This window comes from Cygnus olor, chromosome 3 (assembly GCF_009769625.2).
Source record: "Cygnus olor isolate bCygOlo1 chromosome 3, bCygOlo1.pri.v2, whole genome shotgun sequence".
Lineage (NCBI taxonomy): Eukaryota > Metazoa > Chordata > Aves > Anseriformes > Anatidae > Cygnus > Cygnus olor.
This window is the reverse complement of record NC_049171.1, coordinates 105,853,818-105,878,297: the sequence shown is the minus strand read 5'-3', so window position 1 is coordinate 105,878,297 and position 24,480 is coordinate 105,853,818. Positions and strand designations below refer to the sequence as shown.

The following is a 24,480-nucleotide window of genomic DNA, read 5'->3' as shown; positions in this document are numbered from 1 at the left end:
CTCAGATCTGTAGAAGTCTTATCTGACTGTATTTGTTGATGTCTCTCTTTGCTGTGCACAATGACATATCATATAGAGCATATCATTTTCACTGTGTAAATAAGGTTGATATATGGAGCTGCATTTTTGTCAATCATGAGAGAACTGGAATTACTTGATTTCTTCTCCATGTAGGCCCAGTTTGGAAAAGCATTTTGTTCAACTCATCCCTGTTCTGCACATCACAGAAACATATTCTTAATTTCAAGCATATGCTTAGGAACTCTTTTGGATAAAAATGCATTTCTGAATCAGAGTCATGGTATTTTAAATCACTGTATATGCAGTTATGCTATATTCTATATAAAAATACTAATATTAAGCTTACTGCAAAATTTTTAGAGATAAAGAACCCTTCATGTTGAAATATAGTATTGTTTTGTTTTATAACTATATTTGCTATATGAGAACATATTGATTTTTGTAGAGCACATCATTTCTATGTGGGTTTGCATTGGCACAAGTGAACTAATTCTCTTTTATTTCTCCTTTACAGCGGGAACAACATATATCTTTAGCAAAGGTGGTGGACAAATCACTTACACGTGGCCTCCTAATGATCGTCCAAGCACTCGTGCAGACAGACTGGCAATAGGGTTTAGTACTGTTCAAAAAGAAGCTGTGTTGGTACGAGTGGACAGTTCTACTGGGCTTGGAGATTATTTAGAGCTGCATATTGTAAGTATTATCAAAAAATGTATATTTTTATTCTTGTCTCAATAATATTCTTGTCTCTTTATTCTTGTTCTTATATTTTGGGTGGGCTTTTTTGTTTGTTTTAATGTAAGTATAGCATTTTGCTAATGAACTGTTTAGGGTTAATAGTGAATTAGATGATGATGGTTTATAGCATACAGTAGTGTACAGGATTTCAGGCATTCTCAAAATACTGTATACTTTATATAGTTCTGCTTTATATGGCTTTTCAATTAAAAATCATACTGTGACATATGTACAGATATAGCAGTTTACTGCAATCTAATTACATAAAATGGGATTTAGCAATGTCAGAAGAAGGTGCATTAATCCTGGAGGATTTAATCTGGAATCTGCTAGAGGAAATACAGTATATCACAATTGACTGTGCTTATTGTTAATACTAGAATTTATCCTCTGATTTCACCATTCCATTGTGATGATAAATTGTAAGCAGAAAGCAAGATTGTCAAGCTAGGAAGTCTGAAAAAGTAATTTCAACTGCCCTAAAGCAAATAACTAGCAATCAAAATTGAAAGCATCTGGATTTTTATGGCAACATAAATAAATGATCAGTTGAGATAAACATAACTAGGGCAGTATAAAATGTTGTTGTTTAGATTAGTCCCAAATTTGTTAATATATTAGCTTGACTTTGATTTAAGAATCTTGCTACTTTCAGAAACAGAATAGTTCCTTTTGAATGAAATTACTTATTGATCTATAACCAATTACACTTTTACCCTCGGAAAACATTCTGCAGTGATCATTTTCAAAACTAGAGGGAATTATGGTATTCAGTCTTCCCAGGCTCCTTATTTCTGTAAAGGCACTCTTGCATTGTGGACCAAGGTGATTTTATTTTATTTTATTTATTTATTTACTGACTTGAGTAAATAGACAAAGAAAGAAGGCCTTAAAAAAATCAGAGGTTGTGTATACCATTCTCTTACATTGAAAAACACAGACAAAACATCTGGCCGGTATTGTAAAATCTTAATGTAAAAATGTGAACAAAGCAGGTTCTCCCAGGTGCCAGAAAAAGTGAGAGCCCGTATCTTTCAAGGCAAGTATTGGATTGCTAAATAGCAATCAAATAGAAGTTTGCTTTCCAAAGCCATCTCTAATATCACGTGCCTAGTTATCATTTGCCCATTTCTTTGCAGCCTGAGACCAGATCCACTAACTGCGAAGAACTGTGGTGCTTTCAACTCGTAGTGTTATCTTTGTCATTAGCGTACGAAGGGATGCTTTTATTGTAGATTTATTGTACCTAAAGTCTACCAAGTCATATTTGTGCAATCTCTCTAACCTTGATTTTTCCATTTTAAAGCAAAACATTGGGTTCATTAACTATGAGTTGGATGTCAAAGTGCAAAAATTATTGCCCAGTCATAAGTGTTGCTTTTACCTAAATATCTTTCTTATACCTATGCTGTAGCATATAACTAAAAGAATAATAATTGAGAGTTTTCTATTGTCAGAAGAACTACCAGCTTAGTAGAGATGGGGAAAAGCATAGATTATCTTTACCAATCTTTTGAAACTCCTGCATGTGTTTACTGTGTGAGGCGACTATGGCCTCCTCCTATTGTCTTTGCAACAGACTTTGGGAACCTCTCTGAAGCCCACTATGCTTCAGAGAAAAATACATGATAACTATACAGAAAGTTCACTAGAATGAGGCTTGACCTTCCAAGAGTTCCTCCTCTTTGTTCTCATTCTAAAATGGAGACACTATGGGATTGACCTGAAATCCTGACATCTGGCAAGGTGTCAGATCTGCAGGATTTTTTTATCACTGTTAGATGAATCTTGGAAAACTTCTAGGATATAATTGCTGAGAATCTATTTCAAATAAGGATAATATTCAAAAGAAAGTTGAAAATCAGCATATTCAAAAATACTCATGGGACCTAAGAAAATATGTCATTAAAGTCATTGGAACTATAGGGTCTTCAGAGAATTTTACCCGAGTATGATATTGTGAAGCACCATAGTTTTAAAAATAAAGGAGAACGTAGAAGTGGAGAGGCCCATGTATATGTTATATTTGAAAAATAATTCATTGGAATGAAGTTTTTCAATAGCTTGCAACAACTGTATTAAACTAGCTGTAATAAAAGTAGTAGGATTGTGTCATTTGAAACTTCCATCTTGCACCAAAGCCAGTAAGAATGACTTAGTTTTATATGAATAACCAGAAACAAGCATAAGTTGTGAATAGCAGAAGGAGGAAAAACTAGAAGGAGAGAAAAATCTAATTCTCCTTGTTCTTTTCCATGCGTTCACTCTCATATCTTTCTAATAAATATGCATGAGCATTTGAAATAAATGCCTGTGTATATTTAAATACACTGTGCATAGATAACCTACCTGTGTTATACCAACTATAACACTGCAACACAGGTATAGTTATGATTTAATTGTGCTGGGATTCAGTTTTCCAATAAAATGTTTTTTTGTCTGTTGTTGATCTTTTTTTAACCAGGAGGCTATTAATTACTTGGATCTCGTCCAGTGACAAAATCTGGGACAGGTGTCTAAAGATAGGTTTGCAGTGTATTTTCAGCAGGGTTGTTACAAAGAAAGAAAGTTTGAAACTATTGCTTTCAGCTAAAAATTTTAGATAATAGTCCTCACTAGCATGTTGAGGGTGTTTGTTCAGGATGTTTCAGAACAGAGCTCTGAGGGAGTTTACTCTTAACCTTCTTCATTCTAGCAATGGAAGAGTAAATTACAAGTTTGATTATAGTATTCTAATTTGTGCTTGCCCTCTTTATTATTCTGTTTACTTAAAGATGGTGTAAACCTAATAATGAAATCAAGCTCATAACATATTCTAATTTGGAAAATTGTTACTTGATCATCTGAATTACAGCTTTAGTGTTAGTTTAGAAACATTTATTTTAAGTGATCATTTATCTCCCCAAATAACAATTGTTAATATGAGAAATGTTTCAAAAAATGCTTAATCTGCTTTTCTACCAGATGTTTAACAGTTGCAATAGAAGTATTTTAAATTCCAAGATGTATAGGTATGGTTGTGTGTGTGATAGGTATGCACCCCTATGCTTCAAGGAAGGGGTGTTAATATGGTTTAGTCATCCAGAGATGCAGCTATTAATTTTCATGGCTATCACTTGACTTCTGTTATAGAGGTGAAGTAGTCTCCTGTGCAGTTTCTGTTGGAAGATCTAGTTCAAGAGGAAATAGATACCTTGTATAAAAGTTGGGTTTTTCTACTGCCACTTTCTCCTCTTTTCTGCCACTTTTTTTCCTGACAGAAAAAAGGACAGAGAGCTCTTAGAATTCCTATAATACTCCTTTTTCCCCCTTCTTCCGGCATGGTCTGCATCTATCCCCGTGACAAGTGGAAAAAGGCAGCAGCTTATTCATGCAGTGTTCCATTAATCACCATGAGCACTTCTGTGCTTGGCTTTTTCACCAACTTCTAAAGCCCTTAGGTAATTCTGTCAGTGATTCCCATTCCTATCTATGCTGTTTTTCTCTCCTCTTCTGCCATTAGACAGAAAGTCATTAGACAGAAAAGTAGATATATGTGTGTACGTCATCGTCTTTCACAAGCGCTGTACTGTTGCAGCCTCAAACTTCCACCTTTTCTGTGGTGAGGAACAAAATAGAGTTCAATGAAGATATTGCTTCAAAGAGCTTAGAAATCTTGTTAAATTGTTCTGTCTGGCAATGCTGGTAATATTGCAAACTGGCATTCTCCAACGCAGCACAAGTAATAACTGCTCTACTAGTGAAGATGAGAAGAATAGATTTCCATCAATAGACTTAAAACACTTTTAAAATTTATTTTAATTATAAATTATGCCACGTTTCCATCTTTCATTGTTAAAATGAAAGATTTTGTATACCAAAATGTAATATTTTGTCTGCCTGATTTATGGAGTCAGCAGTTTTTGTGTCTTCCCTGTTTGTGTCATTTATTTTAAAATTTAAGTATTTTGGAAGCATAAAACAATATTCTGTTTTTTACGGTTACAGCTGGTTTTGAAATTGAGTATGGGAAGCGCTTGTGGAGGAGAAGGGCAGTAGGGCGTTTCAGATCTTACAGCTTCGTCATTCCAGAAAAGCCTACTAAGCTACAGGACACTAGCTATTGAAGCTAAACTGGGATCACTCAAGTGGGGTGAATTACTAATTAAAGTAAGCTAGAGATATTATTGGTTTACTGAAGCAGGTGAAGTGGTGAGGATTGTTCTGTTAGTAAACATCCTAAGGTTTGAAAGAAGGAATCAGACTGATGTGGAAGCATTTTGAAGCATTGTCCTAACCCTCCTCTAAGGGAAGCTGAGGAAAACATCCCTCCCCATAATTCCAGTGAGAGAAGAGTGACAATCTTACCTAGTATATTGTAAATGTAAAAAAATAAAAAGAAATCATTAAACTCAGGGTAGACTGTGGTTGGTTTTTATCTTATTCCATTTAATATTATTATAAAAAAATGCTATAGGGAAAATGTAAATTGGTAAGATTAATACTGTGATAGAAAAGCATGGGAAAATATTTTAAAAGATGTAGTAATGTTACCTGAAAAAGTATGGTATGATTAAAGATAGGCAGTATGAATATTTGCCATGTATGTTACACTTAATTAGTCAGAAATACTCTGAAGCTGTAGCAGTACTGGCATGATAGATTAATCAGTATTGTATTTAGATTTTCAATATGTGTTTGTAGATCCTTCAGAGCTATGATTAATGACTGAGGTGAACAGTCATATGAGAGGAAACACATTATGTCTCATAGAAAATTGGGGTTTGGATCATGAATAAATTCAGCTTGTGCTCTTTCTTCCAACTATTTATATATTACATCTATTATAATATATATTGCAGGAAAGGCATTTTTTCATTAGAAACTTTTTCCCTGAGAATGATATGAACAAAGATCAAGTGAAAGCTTTCGTGAGTTTTTATCAGCTTTGGTTCAAAGATCGTCTTGGTTGAAAAGAACATCAACACTTTCCCATTTTCTTGTCTATGTGTTCAGCTTTGTATACGATATGATATACTTTCATAAACTAGGGAAATATTGAATATCTTCAAATGAAGTGTTGATTTTTGTGTTCAAAAAATATTCTGAACAATATCTGAAAAATATTCTGAAATCAAGTGGTGTGCATTTCCAGCTTGAAACTCATGGAAAATTCTGCAAAAGTCCTGTCAAATTACTCCCTATCCATTTTTTGGAGCTTTTTTGCAAACTATAAAGGACTATTATTCCTGCTCCCCTCCCTCTGTCTCTTAGTTATACAAATGCAGTATTCTTCTGCACCGGGTTTTTAGTAGCTGACTCCTAGGTTCTATTATACATGTGCATGATATATAGAAATTTTAATTTATGAAAGTATAATGACCTTCCTTCAAGTGAACAGAAATAATTCAGAGTAAAGCCAGGAAGAGGATCAGACTTCTGTGTGTGAGCATAACAGAGAAAAAGTGCAGTCTTAAGATAAATGAATTCATTGTTCTTTTTGGAATACTTCACATGTCTTGGCATTAATGGAAATAGAAAATAAATTGAAAAATTCCTATTGATTAGTTGTATTTGGATCAATGCCTAGAGAGTTCAATGTACTTTCACTGAGACTGATGGTCCCTTTTATTTTAGTGGTTTGTATCGGGTTGTAATTAATTTTCCCAGGAAGATTTTAATAATCTTAAAACATATATATATTCCCAGGATAATGTTTCTTCTAATAATCTTCTTTTAAATATAGAATTCCTTGTTATCATATGTGTATCTGTGCAACATGAAGATTTGGTAAGGCCAGTGGTGGCTTGTGTATATGTGAAATGGTAATGACTTTAAAATCTACTTACTTACTTGCAGGAAGGGCTTAAAAAATGAAAAAAAAAGAAAAAAAAAAAAGGAAAAAATTAAAAAGGAGAGCTAGGTTTCAGGAATCTGATCGTCTAGAAGTGTTAACCATGTGCATCAGTGGCTAGAGTCGATGGAAGCAAACATAGTCAGCAACCTCTGATAATCAGGCTATCATCGTATAAGCTCAGTGTATATCAGGAATAAATCACTTAGGAGTCCTGGGAAGAAGATCATTATGTTTAACATGGTTATGATATTTAATATTCTGCCACTTTGAGCAACAAGAAAATTACTTATGGGTGATGTTATCTAAGCCAGAATTCTGCTAATATTTGATGCTTATTTTGTTTAGATACATGATAGTTAATTCTGATTTTGTTGATGTTGTTAACATATGCGTATGGTAAACACTATAGGTAGTTAAACTGTTACGCACAGTGTTCTTTTTCTGCATGGGGATCAAAAAAAAATAGCGTCAGATTATGTACAAATCTTCAAACTGAAGAAAAATTCCTAGGAAAGAAGTATTTCCAGCCTTGCTTATGGGGTTTGAACAATGAAAAGCACTACAATCGAATCATTTGTGGGACTAGACAGGCAGGTGAGAATGCAATTCAATGTACACAAACTTAAGTTAATTAGAATGGGAGCAATGAATTAATCTAGGGAATTTGTGCTAAATGGAGCAATCATTTACCTCACTGATCAGGTTAAAGATCTAAGTCTGTAGGAAAGAAATAAATCACTGAAATGGTCAAGCCATGCCTGGAAATTATTCAATTAAGTTACTGTTTTGTATTAGCAAAGACATAGATTAAAAAAAAAAAAAAAAAAAAAAAAAAAACTCTGAAAAGAAATTTTATGATATAAGCTTTTTGTTAATGCCTCATCTTGAGTATTCTGCACTGTCCGTTATCCAAAGGGTATTTATTTTTTCAAAGAACATTGACCTTTTATTTTTCCCAAGCAGTATTTAACACTGAGCAACAGTGGTCAGTTCTTGCTGTGAACAGGCAAAAGTGCTGAGAGAAGGCTGTGGAAATGTGCTAATTCTGTCACAGAACAGACTTATATATTACTGTATCAAAAATATGAATGGAATTTGGACAGAGGATATAATTGAACAGCTTGCCTGTGACTGCCATCATGGAGTGCAAGGAGAAATCCCAATGCTGGCATGAAAAGTCCATTGTAGCAGCATGGCAGCTGTCATCTCTGAGAGCCCACAAACATGACTGAGGGAAGCAACTCCTTTCATTGTCTTACTCTGTCTTGGGATGAATAAAAGCTCTCACTTCTTCCTTGACACAGCTAATAACTCCTTTATGCACCCTGTTCCCTTTCTGCTTTTTGGAGGATAGAATTTTCCTTTCCAAAAAGCATGCTGTTGAAGGGGTCATCAGCTGCCAGCCACTTGGTGAGAGAAGATTACATAACCGGTATGTCTGAAGTTCACAGATAAAATACCATGGGTCAGCAAAATGCTCTGGCCCTCAACACTGATGAATCTCCTGAGGTGTTTTGGCCCAGGTTTAGAGCCTGAGGTTGAGGAGATACTTAAAACACTTCTGGTGGGCTATACATGTATTTAATAGTAAGATTATCTGATAGCAATATGGAAAGAATTGTATGTAGCAATGGAGTCATATGAAATAGGCTTACAGACCAGATCATGGACTCTATGATCCCTTCTGATGTTGCATATCTCAGGATTATACTGTAAGTGAAATCCATCTGTTGTCTGAACTACGTAAGATCAAAAGCTATGTCACTGAATTTGATGACAAGTCTTCCTTTGACTTTACTGCTGCAAATTGCACACACATAGGACTTAAAGTACATCATGAGGAATGAATTTAAATATTGAACTTAATTCTTCTGGGGCTTTGTAGAACTTTTTTAAAAAAAATGCTAAAAATACTAGGGTTAGAAGGGCTTGGGGCTGAGTCATGTTATACTAAAAACAAAAGTTGCATGATTTGGAGAGGCAAGCAAAAGAGCAAGCATGTGTAATCAACATAAGGAAGCTCATGACCTCTTCATAAAGCATCTTTTATTTTTGACATTGTTGCTCTAAAAACTCTGAAGATTGCTGTCAGATTGCTTCTGGTCTTCATTTCCAAAGATTCTTTCTTTCTGTCCCCTTTTCCCTTGTTTCCTAAGTATGTTTTCTATCGTGTCCTCAAACACAAATTCACAAATGCCTGTGCATATTCTTCAGTCCCAGCAAATCCCTGTGAAGCAGGTGGCAGCCTCCAAGTGTCTCGGTGATTACATACCTTTACCTTCCCACATAATGAGACACTGTGTAGCTAAAGGAACAGAAGGTTCACCATAAATGGTGACTGTGTGGTGTATGCACATGGAAGACCACCTTGAGCAGGACCATTGGCTGGTTCAGTCTAATAAAGAACAAACCAGATAAGCATGTGACCACAATTAGGAGACATATTCTTTCTTGTCTAGGTTGCTTATATATAAATAGCAAATTTCTGAATTCCAAAAGGAGGATGAAAGTATTTGTTCATAAATAAATAGCCTATTGTTCCTCCATAGCAGCAGCTTACCTAGCTGATATTATATTCTCCTACTGATATTTTGATTATCTAAATGTTTTTTAGTCTGCTACAGTCTTAAAGGAATAGACCTTAAGCTATTCTTATGCAAAATGGCCCTACCTATCTCAGTCTAACTAGGTTCTTCTAATCCAAAATGTCTTACACACTGGTTGCTAACCAACATCCTTGCATATGAAAGTTATAGATATTTTAATAACTTGGCACTAACTCTTCCAGAACATTGCCTTGCATAAAAAGAGCTGATGAAAAATTTAGCAGACATTTTAGCAACCTTATTAAGTTTTAAAGAATACTTAGCTGTTTGCAACAGTTGAGCAGTTGAGAAGTTGACTGAAACCTGGCTGTTCAGCTAAAGAAGCACAGAATCATAGGAAATTATCGTGATTGTCGGGATAATGAAAGCTCTGGAAGATTGAAGGTCACTTCCGAGAGCTAGACACTTGTGTCCACCCATCCTGCATAAATACTTTTCTGCTTATTTTAACTATTGTATATGTCGTTATGCATATACTGTTTGCTATACCTAGTAATACAATGGAGTCAGCCCTGATATTTCCTGGCTTGTTACTGTCTAGTTCTCTTCTAATTTTAGAGAAGAACAAAAAGTTTTGCACTCTCTCCTCCTTCCTACAAGTCATGTTGGGGGTGGGGGGGGGTGTTAGGGCCATCACTGTGCAGGTTGTAGTCGCTTTGGGCTGACAATGTGTGGCTTTGAAAAAATAAGGACAGATGTGAGCAATGGCATCACTTTCAGAGTATCCTAGACTATGTTTTTAGCTCTTGAGGGCAGTCTGAATAAAGGAGAGTGACTATCAGATTGCCATGACCCACTGAAAGAGGGCCAGGTTTCGACAGTACAGAATCAAGGTGTTTCTTATGACTATAAGCCAGAACCTAAGATATGGCATATTAACTCCATGTCTTTTAAATTTATGAGCTCTAAATGAGAATAAGGATATATTTATGCAGCAGCACAAAGTACTGGTGTAGCAGTTTTTCAATGAACATGCAGTACGAACAGTATCATTTTTAATACCAGTCAACAAGATTAGCCTGTTAATGCAGGACAAAGCAAGTGGAAAGCACAGCTGGTGGCCTGAACAGATTCTTATCCAAACTCCAATTAATTCTCATTCTGACACTTCCACTATTAATTTGTCTGAAGAAACTACAGAAATATGAGTAAGTATAAGCAGGATCTACATCTGGCTAGAAAACTCCTGCTGGAAGGTGAAAGGTACAGAGATAATTTCACAGAACCTGCTACTTTGCTTCAGGCATTTGTTTAAGTAAACATAGGTATTATAGTTAATCAATTTGGGCTAATAAGGAAAGTTTGTCTTAATACTATTCAGGTTTTGTGAGATACTACCTTAATTGTAATTCATAATTAGTTAATTAGTCCCCTTATATAATACAGGTTATGCTCTCTGATGCCTCAGTTTCATCACCAAACTGGAAACTTGTTTTACTATTTAGTTAGTTTGTCTTTTTTGTTCCTTTTAGTTTTATCATCTTTGAGCCTTTCTCACTTTTCACTTATGCCACCAAGGAGTAAAATCATTGAATTTAATCTGGCGTACCAGAGGGCAGAACTGGACACACTGGGTCTGATTTTTACTTTCATCTAGTTTAGTTACCTAACTTTTATAGTCTCTTGACAGTAACTCATTGCACCAGGATCATGTGGGAAATGGAGCTACAGCAGGGAATTTGGATTTCCCAAAACCCAGGGCAACAACTGTATCTTCATTCTTTTTTTCATTTTCTTCATCATTTTCTTTTCTTTTTCTTTTTTTTTTTTTTTTGGGGGGGGGGGGGGGGGGAGGGAGGGTGGTCCTTCGGGGACCCAGGAGTTCGACTCAATGATCCTTGTGGGTCCCTTCCAACTCAGATATTCTATGATCTGCTTTTCAGTAACATGCCTATGCTGTTTAATGATTTTTCTCTCTTAACCGAGCTTGACATGCTTGACACTAAAGCATCTCTGCGGCTGGTATATCACTGTGTAACAGTGAATGCTTTCCCAGAGCTGAATAGCCTTTTTCTTTCTCTCCCCAGCAACAATCATGGATGTGCAATGCTTGCCGTCCTTATCAATCTTACTGTGATTCTTCCTGTTTGACAGTGTGCTTCTGCCACTGTTAAGTCTCTTGTTTTTTTCCTTGTTTGTGTATTTTCATTTTTATTTCACTTAGATCAGGCTGGTCCCAAGCATTTCTGCAGCAATAACAGTCATGCTAAGAGTTTAACGAACTGATATTGTCAACTTTTTGGTGGTTTATGCTTAGTATAACAATTGTACTAACAACTGGTGAGTTCTCCTGTTAAGCGTTTAAGGAAGATTAAATGTCCTTCTGTTCATGAAACCCATTTGCACTGAAGAATGCTTATGCTCCAGAGGGTGAGATTAGCTCAAGGAACAACTCATGAATTCCTTGTTTTCTGGTAATTACCTAGCTTACACTGAATAAGGTGTGCCAAGAAAAAAAAAGGAGGTCCGTCAGTTTTGCCAGTTCTCTCTGAAATTATCCAGAAGTCTTCAGAGCATCAGCATGAAACTACTAACACATCTTTAACTCCTTGTGCTAGAATTTATAGCTGATATTATATATTCAATCAAGGACCAAATATAAGCCCAGATATTCCCTTGTGGAGATGTAAATTGTGTTGCTGCTGCAGCATTGTACATTCTCTGTGGTCTAAGAAATGCCACTCATACAGGACTGGTTTTCTGCATTTTCTGCTGGGGGAGAGAACTGTTGGGTCAGGTACTCCTATTTATCCTACGCACCCTAGATTCAAGGGAGGGATTGAAGCCTTACAGCCTCAAGGACCTCATCGTACTCCCCTTTGGGGCTGGAGTCTCTTGTAATTCTCTGTTCAGCCCTCAACCTTGGTGGACTCGCGACTTAACTGCCTATCGCCTATGCGCTGAAAGCTACAGATTGTTGTTTTTTTGTTGTTTTTGTTTTTCCTATCCTGCCTGAAGCCTTATAGTTCCCCGTACAGGGTTTCTTTCCTGACACAGTGAATTTCAGGGAACAACAGAGTTCCTTGGGGGAAAAGTTGCCAGCCTTTTCCTTGCATAGCAGATGGAGTTTTTAAGGCTCACTGTGGATTATGTAGCAGTGCCTTCTCATTTAGGGACAAGCACAAAGAGCATTATCATACATGAAGTTACTTTACAGTAACTTCTACCAATTAAAATAAAAAGTGAAAAGATTATGCTATAGAGACTTAATAACCACTCAGCATATTTGATAATGTCACTGCTGTTGGTATCATTTTCACCACTATGTTTAATAGCTGAACAGATGCAGCTCACTAGAGCACCACATGGTATGTAGCAGCAGGGAGTCCCATTTGACAAGTTGGTTTTGTTTTATTTCCTTTCCAGAAAGCCTTCCCTGTTATCCCAAGTTTCTGTAGTGTTTTGATTTGTTATTCAGCAAGCGGCAAAGGGACTCTGTATTGCTTGTTTTCAAAGAAAGAGGCTTTTTGACTTCTTAGTGGAACCACAACAAAATTCCTAATAAAGATACTGTAAGGAGTATTCTAATGTAAAATTGTCAGCCTTTGACTTGAAAATGGTTTGTTTTTAGCAGTTGATGTGTATCTGCATGCGAAGGTTGCTTGTAGGATAGAAGCTATGTTGTTTTTTGGAGGTGGTTTGAAGGTTTTTTTTTTTTTTTTAATTGCAAGATTTTGTGTACATGTCTGCAAGTCACTTTGCTCAGTGAGCAATAACTCTTGTCTGTAATAGCACCATGGGATGTTGCAGTTGTTTGTTGCTTTGTCGTTTGCTCTCTGTGGATCAATTCATAAGAACATTTTGTGAGACTTTCCAATCTTCTAATTGCTTGTCTGGAAAAACACCTGAGTATATACTTAGAGGCTAAAATAGGATGGCTATACACTTTATTCTAAAAAAAAAAATCAGTACAATACAGAGTAGGTAATGAAACCCTGGAAATATGGTTTGGGTATTTGTTTTCAGGTAACATATAATAAAGATGGGAACAAGTCTGAAAGTACTGCAAGAATTACGTGATCCATCCTGTATTACCTGGTCCAGAAAACAGAAAAAACCACCTTGGTTATACTTTCTACTCGTTATTAATGTGGCTATACAGTTATAGCTAGGGCATTGTTGAGGGCTAAACTCAACGGCAGCGACTTCCGCAGAGCTAAAATGTGGTCACGGGTCTGTGTTTAATGATATTTAAGACCTCTGGGTTTCTATTCGTAATCTACTTTTTAAAAGTTTTGCTGGGTATTTAAATTATTTAATCCTTAAGATACCGATTTTCTTTTCTTTTTTCTTGCTTTTCACTGCACTTTCAAACTCAAGAAATTCAGGCATGTCTCCTTGTCACAGCTGTAGTAGGGTACATGATGACAACAAGCTGTGCTAGTGTGGGAGGAGGGGAGACAGAGGTTTCAAGCACTGTGGAGAACTGATTAAAATTCAAAATAATCTTGATAAAGGGGAGAAATAGTCTGAAATCAGGAAGAGGAATTTCTACAAAGGAAAGTACAGAGCTCTGTTCATAAGACGGAAAAATCAAATGCACAGCTATAAAATGGGGAATAATTGTGGCCAAGAAGCAGTTCCGCAGAAAAGATTGGGAAGTTACAGCTGATTGCAATTTGCTGCAAGAAAAGACAGGAGTTGGTTTGGGATGTATTAACAACTGGTGGAATAACAGAGAAGGCAAAGTTAATTGTTTCTTCAGTCTGCTGGGACCTGAGCTGGAGAAGCACGTCCAGTTTTGGGTGATCTGCTTTGAAAAGGATGTAAGCAAATTAGGTAGACAGTGAAGGAAACTCTGGTTTAATTAACATCTTGTTCCAAATAATATAGTGAAAGAATGCACTGTTTTCTTCATAAATGAGAAGACACAGAGTGACTGGATGTGAAAACAGCCTTTTAATATATACAGGTTGTATGTATTGAAAGTGTGTGTGTGTATATATATATATATGAAAGTATATAAAAGTATATAGTAACAGTCTGTTAAGATAACATAAGGAATAGTTGGTTTAATGTGCAACAGCGTTATCAGGATCTCCCACCCGCTAATATAAATCTCCCCTTTTTTAGTTTAAAACTATTCCCCCTCGACCTGTCATTATCTGATTGAGCAAAAAGTTGCTCTTAATCTTTTTTATAAGCCCCCTTTAAAGTTGCAATAAGGGCACCCCTGAACCTTCTCTTTGTCAGGCTGCACAGCCCCAGCTCTCTCAGCCTTTTTTCATAGGAGAGGTGCTTCAGCCCTCTGATCAACTTTTAGCCCCTCTCTGGACTCGTTCTAACAGATCAACATCCTTCTTGTTCTGGGGGGCCCCAGACTTGGACACAGTCATGTAGGTAGGCCCTGTTAATTTATGCTTTCAAGACCAAACTATGTTCCTATCAGTAATGGGAACGCCACGGAGAATACATTGGTATATTTTTCCTAAACTTACCTACAGGTATTTACCGTTGCCAGTACGTAATGGGTGTAGTGAGGTTCCTTTAAGTGGTACAGTCCTGTTTATTTTGCAGTTTTTAACTGGAAGGCTTAGGTCCAGGAGTGACTTAAGGGGAATGTTTAGATCTCAACACAGTGAGGCTCCTTGTTTTCATTTCTAAAGATACTTTTCAGCAGCTTACTTTCTCTCTTTTCCATGTTTTCTTTTCGTATCTGTTGGTTTTACTGTCATCAACAAGCTATAAGACTACAGCAGCACAAGGCAGAACCCACTCTCCCTTTGCTGTATCCACATCCCCTCATGTTTAATGCTAGCCAGTCAGTGGTCTAGAAATCAAGTTAAACTTGTACATCTGAGAACTGTTCACCCTCCAAGCAAAGGGACTGCTAGTGTGTTCTTTGCTGGCTGCTGGCACGGGCCTCCTGTTCAGCTTGTAAAAAAAGGTGGTGGTGATGTAACTAACTTTGCCTCTTCGCCCACCTCTCAAATGTTAGCGAGTGTTTGCTTTCATGGCTGTGTGGGAGTAGTGAGCTAATTCAAACTGTTCTGGTGTAAATCCAAAGTAACCCAAATTCAACACTCCATTGATTATGTTGCAAGAATAGCGTACAATTTATGTGAATTTACTTTTCAGGTTTTTGAGCTATTTGGCTAGTTCACTGGCTGCAGATACAGCTGTGCAGCTGGTGTGAAATGTTGGTTTAAGTTTTCTTATCACAATAGCGCATGCAGATTATCTAAAATATTAAAAAAAAAAAAGTTCACAAATCACTGGCATTAACCTTTTCTGTTTTCTTTCTAAAAATGAGTCTGTTAACATTAGTAATTATTTATGTTAAGGCTTTTTAATGCTTTTAGCAGAATGTTGATTTAAAAAAAACTCCTTTAGCTATTAATGGCTATCACAACTTAGGGTTCGTATTAGTTTAAGCTCACTACGCTTTAAGCATGTATGAGGTTTTATCATTTTGCCATTGTTCTCTGGGACGAAATCTTGAATCTCTGCCTTTGCCTTTATTGGTAGGATGTATTATGGGGTTCGCTCTGGCGCGAAGGCAAAGTATTGCCCTGAGCACAAGTCATGTTGCATCTTTAAAAACTTGTGAAGTGAAAATGAAGCGACTTGGGGTTTGGGTTAGCATTTTGCAGTGACAGCTATTGTGGTCTATGCTCTTTTCCTTGCCACATGCAGTACAAGATGAGCACGCTTTTGCGATGAGGAAGGTAAAACTCCCCTAGTTCTGTCACCCTGTCCTTTAATTATACTTTTTACCCCCCTGTTCCCCAACTTCAGTTGTGCAGCTTCATCCAGCTATTTTGCACTTCTGCAGTCACAAAGGTAGGTCATGGATTTACTCTGTTACCTCAAAATGTAAATTAATACAGGCTGATAATGTGTCCTTTCATTGAGCTGGAAGAAAAAATAATGAATAAAATCATTGCTGTGGCTATGTCAGGATGGTCATTTTATCTGTCTTGTAGTGGAAGTGTTGTTCAGCATTTCTAATTAACATATTAATCTTCACTATCCCCTGAGACAGGTGTAATATTGAGAATACTAGTGCATGACGAATTTATTTACATTTGATCCTCAGAGCCACTGGTTGCAAACAGTTCTGGTTTGCTGGAAAACCTAATTGGTTCCCAATAGTTTCTTCTTTTCTCAAATATGAAAATATTTGAGATTTTTGCTGTGTTTTTCCTATAGCATAGAGAAATGTTAAAAATCTAGACAGAGAAATGGTCTTGTGTGAATCATGTTCTCCCACACACATGCTACACATGAAGTGGTTATCAAAAACATTCCATGCATCATTAGTATTTTTTGAAATTATAAGTGAGATTGATTTCTGCATCTGAATTTTGCATGTTTATACTTTGGAGTATTTTTTTTAATTGCTTTTTCAGCAATTTTTATGTTGCAAGAGAGTTCCTAACCACAAGCAAATAACTTAGCTGTGATGAGTGCAGAGAAAGTGAGGAATATTCCTGGAAGCACTCATTCCTTCTTCAAGAGGTAGAGAAGGCAGTAAAGCCTTTCCTCCATCCCATCCCACTAGGCTTCTCTGTGGGTTTGAGTGGTTCTAAGCTATGCTAAATTGTGCAATAAATGCGAAAAACTGGTATTCATTTCTTTTGCCTTACAGAGTCCCTTTGGTCCTACTGACAGCAGTGTTTTGCCTCTTAAGGCATAAAACCAACTGATTACTAAGGAAGGTAGCAGGCTTTTTGTCTACTATTTGGCTGGCTCAATTATTATAAATGTGCAGGGTAGAATGCTGATATGTTGGTGTTTGGTTTTCTTCTGTTTGAAGGATATGCAGCCATCTCAGGAAAAACATTATGTAAGTTTTCAAACTCTTTTTTTTTTAATCTAATACAATTTAAAACCACAAAATCTTACCCTTTTAGATTCAAGGCAAGGGTTACGTGTTTAATAGTTGGGTGTACTAACTAACCTCTACTGTCCATGTGTTCCCATTCACCGCCAGGAATCAGATTCAGGAGAAGGATCGAACATCTGATCTACATAGAAGTATTGTGTAAGTTAGAAAACGTTTTTCCAGTTTTATTTCTCAATGGAAACTGGAAGCTGGAAAATTTTAAAGGTTAGTTAGAATTTACAAGTGAAGGTGAAAGAACTCCTCCTTTGGCACCACTCATCAATTGGTGTTAACTTCAGAGGGACTCAAGAAATCGGGATTCCAATTCTTTCCATACCTAGTTCAGATAGGGAGCTGATCCAGACTCCCACATTGTAGTTTGAAGACTTTAAATGTCATCTTTTGACTTGCCTTGGTGAGTGAATCTTTTTTTTTTTTTTTTCTGTATTTCTAAAAGTGTAAAAGTTTGTTGTTGTTATACATCGGGAAGGAAATAGTTTTCCAAAGTTTTTTATTTTTTTATTTAGTGTTTGTGAAAGAAATTTGTTTATTTCTTGATAAAATAAATGTAAAGTCCTAATTGTTGTTTCTAAAATTCCTTACAAGTGCAGGAGGCAAGGAACTTGGAGAGCACTGCAACAGTTGCACAACATCAGGTACATATAAAAAGAAAAATGTCACAGTGCACCAGCTCTTAACATGAAACATGGCATACTTGCACTTCCTAGAACCCACTGTACATTTACAAATGCCAAAAACTTCTCTAAAGCCCTTTATACCACAGAATTTAGTACATTTCTGTAGCACAATTGAATAAATCAGGGTAAGTGACAAGGGACATGATGATAAAGCACCATAGTGATGGAAAAGACAGAGCAATTAAATGAAACATTGTCTGATACATTGTAGTGGGTATTTTCCCTAGCTGTGAAACAGGATTATGTATTTTGTAGTCCTAATTTCAGCCACCTAAGGTATGTTAAATCTGTATTATGTATCATATTGCTTTGATTTATTAAAACCTTCTGCAAAATTTAAGCATTGTAATGATCCTCTGTATCAATCATTTGTTATAAAACTTCCAGGAGATTTAGCAATTCTAACCAAAAATGAATGCATTAGAAACATTAGTACATATGCGAAAGATTTTTTTTAAGACTTTTATGGTTTAAGAATAAATAACTTAAAAGCCAGCAGCAACTCCCCATTTTATTCCCAGTTTATAACAAATTCCTTCTGTAAGTAGTTTAAGGCTCTAACATTAGAGACTAGGCTGTCGTTTTTTGTTTCTACTGGCTATCTGCATTTAAGAGGACATTTGTGATGGCGTAAGTGTAAACGGAGAAAACTTACATCACTGTTCATACAGAACATTTGGTCAATTTTTCCTCACCTTACATACTCAGAGTGATATAAAATAAATAGCTGTGGGTTCCAACTGGAGAATCTTTTAATGGCTGATATTAAGTCTGATTGTTCTTAACAATGCAAAATATTTTTTGGTGGAGAATGTCAATGAACTTGCATCATCATATTTTTTCCTAATTTCCAAGATATTTCTGGTTCAACATATACTCAATGCAAAACAGCAATCTTTTATTAAAAACCTGTGTGTGTGAGCACTTACAGCTTTTAATAAATGTAAATTTAAAACAGAAACAAACTTGCATTATAACTCTGTCCACAATTAGAAAAATAAATAAGTGATTCCAGCATTAGAGTTAGGTAATCCAGAGGGTCAGCTGGCCAACATGCAGCTTCTTAGTTTAAGATACTAATCTTAGTGTTAAATGGAAATAAGAAGCCAAAGAAGTTTCTATTGTTGCATCACTGCCTTGTTCACTTTTTTTAAATTATTTTTTTAAATCTTAAAACCATTTACTTGTATTGTCTTTTATTACAAAATTAGTCTTTGTAATGAATGCAAGAAATGCAATTGTAAGAAATTACATACAAATAATAGAACTAGACAGGAAACGCTGTTGAATGCTTTTTTCTGTTTTTCCTTCATAAGACACAAGATTATGAATTTGTTTCACTTTCTGTTGCTGTTCCAGAGCAGTAGAAGCTAATGCCTGCTTCTGTCTTAGTTAGAATAAATTTAGAAAGTGTAGCTCGTGTCAAAAGCGGATCTCCATGGCTTGTTATGTTGGCATAAAATTAGCATGAGATTATTAAAATGTGGATTCATTTTATTCTATATTATTGCCTCTTCATCATGTTTTAAACCTTTTCTGGAATGCCTTGAAGTCTAGGAGCTTATTGTTTGTGTGTCGTTTTTTGTTTGTTTGAATATTACTTCAATTTTTCTTTTTTTTTTAAGGAATTCATTGTAAGTTGAATCTTCTGATATTGGAAACAAAACCATTGTGGCAAGGCTGTAGGAAGAGGAATTAGCAGAAAAAAAAAGATGCCTAGCCACATCGCAGTAAACAACTTAGCAGAAAGCGCTTTCTCACTGCAGAAGTGCAGTTCTGAAACATTTCTAACACTGGTGTGACTTTGAGGATCATTCATTAATAAAACAAAGTGCAGGGTAAAAATGTATTGAGTTTCATGTTTAATTGCAACGTTTTTTTAAATATACAAATGTAGAGCCTTAGCTGGGATCCTCTTTGTTCTGGGTACATGCATGAATTCTTCACTTGTATGATAAGAACCAAATGGATATACTTCTTTTAAGATCTGTCCTGTGATTCTCATTGAAAAACACAAATGAATCTTTAATTCACACCTTTGGCTTCTGCAAAAAAGTATTCTGAGGAGAAGATGTCAGAGTTGATTGCTAGAAAATTTGTTGAAACTGCATTATATACCAAAATTAATATATTGGATGACATTTTCTGTTATTTTCACAAGGTCCATTCAGTTTAATTATAATATACCACTCAATTATACCATTCTATTTATGCTAATTTTCAAATTATTCTTTCTTTTGCTTTAATAGCTATATATGAGTCATAGAAAGCACACCTAATTAATACCTGTGCTCATTGCTACAATTAAACATTAATCAGATTTGATTTTTGGAGTAATGTGCTACCAGTCTTGTAATCTTCTGAGTTACAACCTGATAAAAATTTCATTACCCTAGTTATAAAGTTCTCAATGGAGAAGGAATTTCCATTTAGTGCATTTAATACATAGTGGTGACTTACATATAAATTTCACACTCCTACATCTCTATGGATAAATTGGTTAGAAAGTCACAAATAGTGACTAAAACAAACAAACAAAAACAACTGACTTTCTAGAGTTTGGGTTGAGTTTTAAAAAAATATTCAGTTGTGTGCCAGAGTGATCTAACTTAAGCAATGGATGATGATTTGTATCAACATGGGGGGTGACAGTGTTTAGTCAGTCCACAGCTTCCTCGCAAGAGGGAGTGGAGGCGCAGGCACTGATCTCTTCTCTCTGGTGACAAGCAATAGGAACCAAAGGAAAGGCATGAAGCTTAGTTGGGAGGTTCAGGTTGGATATTAGAGAAAGCTTCTTCACCAACAGTGTGGTTGGGCACTGGAACAAGCTCCCCAGGGAAGTGGTCATGGCACCAAGCCCGTCAGAGTTCGGGAAGTATGTAGACAACACTCTCAGACATACGTTTTAATTTTAGGTAGTTCCTTGTGGAGCCAGGAGTTGGACTCAGTGATCCTTGTGAATTCTTTCTGACTGGGGATATTCTGTTTTGCTTTATTCAACAAATTTCCTTCTTCCCTTTCAGTTTAGAGGGGAAAGTCAGTAGATGTGAGCATAAAACAATGCATGAACTTTCAAAATCCACCTTAGAATTGAGTTTCGCAAAGTTGATACAAGCAGTTGAGCCTGGTTAGTTTGATCTCTTTATTTTTTTCTCTCTTGAGGATTGATTGGAAAACAACCAAACAACTGGCCCATTAAAATAGACAAATCTCTGACCTATTAAACAGTGATGCTCTAGAGTTTCTCACTTTCAGCAGTGTAGACACATGGCATCTTGGGGCTGTGTGCTGTTCTGCTTTGGTACTTTCTCCCCTCCGCTACCACAGATTCCTAGACTTGGAGAAAGACTGTTGGTAAGTCAAGAGATTTATGACAAGAAGTGGAAAGGTGGGAATTAATTTAATCACGTCCCTGAAACTTGTCTCTATTAACTTTCTTTCAACAGTGAAAAAGCCTTTTCAAATCCTAGGAAGTTCAGAGTAACGTGGTGGAATGAGCTCTGTGTCATAGGTTAGCTCTCCTAGATCGTATGCAGCTTAGAGGTGTTAGATTTTTTTTTTTTTTTTCATTAGAGAGCTAAACCCCATCTCTTTGTTCAGTAAAGAAGCCAAGGAAAAGTTGATCTAGGCAAGGGCACAGTGAAGATGGTAAACAATCTGTTGGAACAGCTGTTGGTCGAACTGGAGAGAGTCCAACTTTTATTCTGATTCTTAGCTGATTAAATTAACCCTATTGTTCTTAAGCTTATTGCGTTGCCAGAGCTAATTTGTTTAATGCTTTGGCATTTCTACTTTACGCAATAAGTTTGTTTGGGGAATATCTAATACTGATACTGCTGGGGGAAAAAATAAATAAATAAAAGAGTTATGAAGCCATTATTTCCCTCAAATGAACGTGCAAGCGTTTGGGTCAGAACTACCGCAAACACAAACAGCAGCCTGTTTAAAGGATGGGTCATACTTTGCCCCTGTTCTGCTTGTGCAGAAAGGATGAAGTTCCTTTCCCCTCAGGGATGTTCTTGAGTCAGAAGGCATTGGTGAGGTCTATTATGAATATGGTATGAAGGGAAGGTTTGAGAGTCCTTCAGCAGTATGTGCTGGACCTCTGCTCTGTCAAGGTCTTTTGGGATTTGGAGAAGTTTAAACAAACATGAATAAAGTGGCTGGATGCAAATGCCCTTGCTCTTCTACCATGGCAGAAGAAAGGCTTATTTGAGGACACTGTGCTTTTAAGCCAAGCAATGTGTTCCTGCTCTGTTCCTCGCAGGGAGCTGAATTGTATATGTATCAGTGTTGCCGTAAAGACCAGACAGGCTGTGGATTGACGAAAATGCTCTAACACGTAATCCTGAAATGTCCCCATAAACTGTACAATTTCCTTAGGTCTGTAGGGAGAATGCTGAATGTGTATTATGCAGTTGTCCAGAATACATAATCTAAGTTAAGCAATAATTGTATTGCTATTTTGTATCATACTTGAAAGGTATGTCCATTGTCACTTGTTTTGCTTTTTCCCCTTACATTTTACATACTGGGCACTTATTTCTCTAAGAGAGAGCTACAAATAGTTCCCTTCTGCTATATTTCTATGATAATATCCATGGTTAATTGCTAATTTTTGTCAAGGTTCAGTCTCTCTCTATTACTTTATCCTTCAGGTACTACATTATATTGCTGTTGTATTTGCCATCAGATCTCTAAGCCCTATTCATAAAGGTTTATGTTTGTTTTTTCCCAAAGACTTTAATGAAGGATTCTACTGCAGAGTCATAAAGAGGTATAAGAATGTTTTTAAGTGGAAGAAAATGAATTGATGCTTTTACCTGTTAAATGCAGTTTGGAATAAAGGAGTATAATATCATTCAGGAAAACAAACAAATCCAAACCAGTCATTTGGCCTATACTTTCAAAGACAGAGCTCTGAATTAATTTCCTTCCAAATCCCTCCCCCAGAACTACATATTCTAGTAGTACTTCTCCTGCTTATTTTGAATAGCTGTGGGCACAGCGTAGGGCTTTCAAGTACTAAAATAATAATATTACAGTCAGCTCTTGTTTCAGGCTAATATGGTAGAGACTCATGCATTGTTCAGAGGTTCTCTGCTACATATTTTATCATTATTTTAAAAAAAAAAAATCCACATCCATTTTTTTTACTAACCCAAACAGAAAGGAAGAACTTAGTACTTAAATTTCTAATGGACAGTTCTTTATGGCAGTTCCTGAATTGAAAATATTGTTGTGCTTTTCTGTCGGTTTATTGGCTTGAACAGCATTAATAGACTAAAGTGATATTGTTTTGTTCTCAGTTCAGCCAAGCTGCTACCAAGAAAGTATATATCAAATGTCTTTCTTAAAAATAACATCCTTCTTTCTATATGTGAGCTACCTGGAAAATCCAGGACACCTTTTTTGCACTGAGTTCTTAAAAGAAGAAATAGGTCTACTTGCTAAGTTTTCTTCCACTTTTGAACAACTCCATGATAAATTTTAGCAATGTTTTAATGGCCAAGTATTATAAGCTTGTATTTTGGATTTACTGGAAATAAGGGTGATCTTTAGATGTACTTTTCTAAAAGACATTTTTAATGAGAATAAAATTTTCAGAACACTTAAATATTTGTATAAGAAAAAAAGGTTATTAATAAGGAGAGATTTTGTCTGTTACTGCTGTTATGTGTTTTTAGAGCAACTGCTCTAGTGGGGTCATAAATAAGAAGCCGATGTTACTCTTACCCATACACGTTATTTTTCTGAATGATCTGCCCTAAAAAGATTTGTTCTTCTTGCTCGGTAAATGAATACCTTTGCTTCTGAGCTTTGAGAGGTCACATTAGCGTGTAAACTCAAGAATGTGAGTAGTTTTTATGTTTTGGGGTTTTTTTGTTTTGATTTTGTTGTTTGTTTGTTTTTTGTTTAGACGGGAACCCTGTTTTAGATTAATGTAGCAGAAGTCTAAGGTGTCAACAGTAGTAAATTCTTGCCTTTTTCCTTTTTTTTTTTTTTTTTTGGTGAAAATCGTCAACTCTGTAATAGAGTGAGACACTGGTAGAAAGGTAAGGAAAACTCAGATATTATCCATTCTGTTTGGCAGTAGCTGGATGGTCTGTCAGCATTTGAACATTTTGGCCTTCTGGTCAGCTTGTGCACAACTTCAGTATAGGGAAGACATCTGCTGTCTTTTATTGATATGGCAGGACGTAAGACAATAGGAGAAACAGGAAAAGAAAATGTTTTGAGAGGCTGCTGGAGTACAGAGTGGTGGGACCTGTTGACATGGGATGGAATGAAGGACATACAGGACAAATCAATAAGAAATAATGGCTTTGTCACTTGTGCTTACAAAACAGTCTGAAGATTCAGAAATCCTATCAAAAAATCCTAAGCCCAAATCAGCTTTCCTTGTTTTCTTCTTTTCAGTATGGCAAAATCTTTTATTTCTGTGCCAGCTAGGACACTGAATATTCTTGTGATAAAGCAGCACACACTAATAAGAGCAGAAATCCCACAGTGCATTCCACATTGAAGTATTAGTTTATGTTTGTGAAGCTTAGCAACAGTTGTAGGCTAATTCATTACACAAATTCAGCTGCATAAAACAGTTCTACCCCACCAGCTATGCATCTCTTCTAATTTCTTTTGGGGATCACACCTAGCCCAGCTTGTACCAAACTACCAGGTAATTTTGAACATGGGTTTACAAAGAGACTAAGACAGTGAACACTAACTAAGAACGATAAATAAAAGTTT

At 36.1% G+C, this 24,480-nt stretch overlaps 1 protein-coding gene across 30 annotated transcripts in view; it reads left to right on the top strand.

The window, feature by feature from the left end:
• NRXN1 (neurexin 1) overlaps nucleotides 1-24,480 on the top strand; it is a 734,224-nt gene that overhangs the window by 509,321 nt on the left and 200,423 nt on the right. For all 30 annotated transcript variants that reach the window (XM_040551878.1, XM_040551901.1, XM_040551900.1 and 27 more), the window contains one exon: nucleotides 536-717. In XM_040551878.1, the coding sequence (XP_040407812.1) occupies nucleotides 536-717 (182 nt within the window). The remainder of the gene's footprint in view (nucleotides 1-535; nucleotides 718-24,480) is intronic.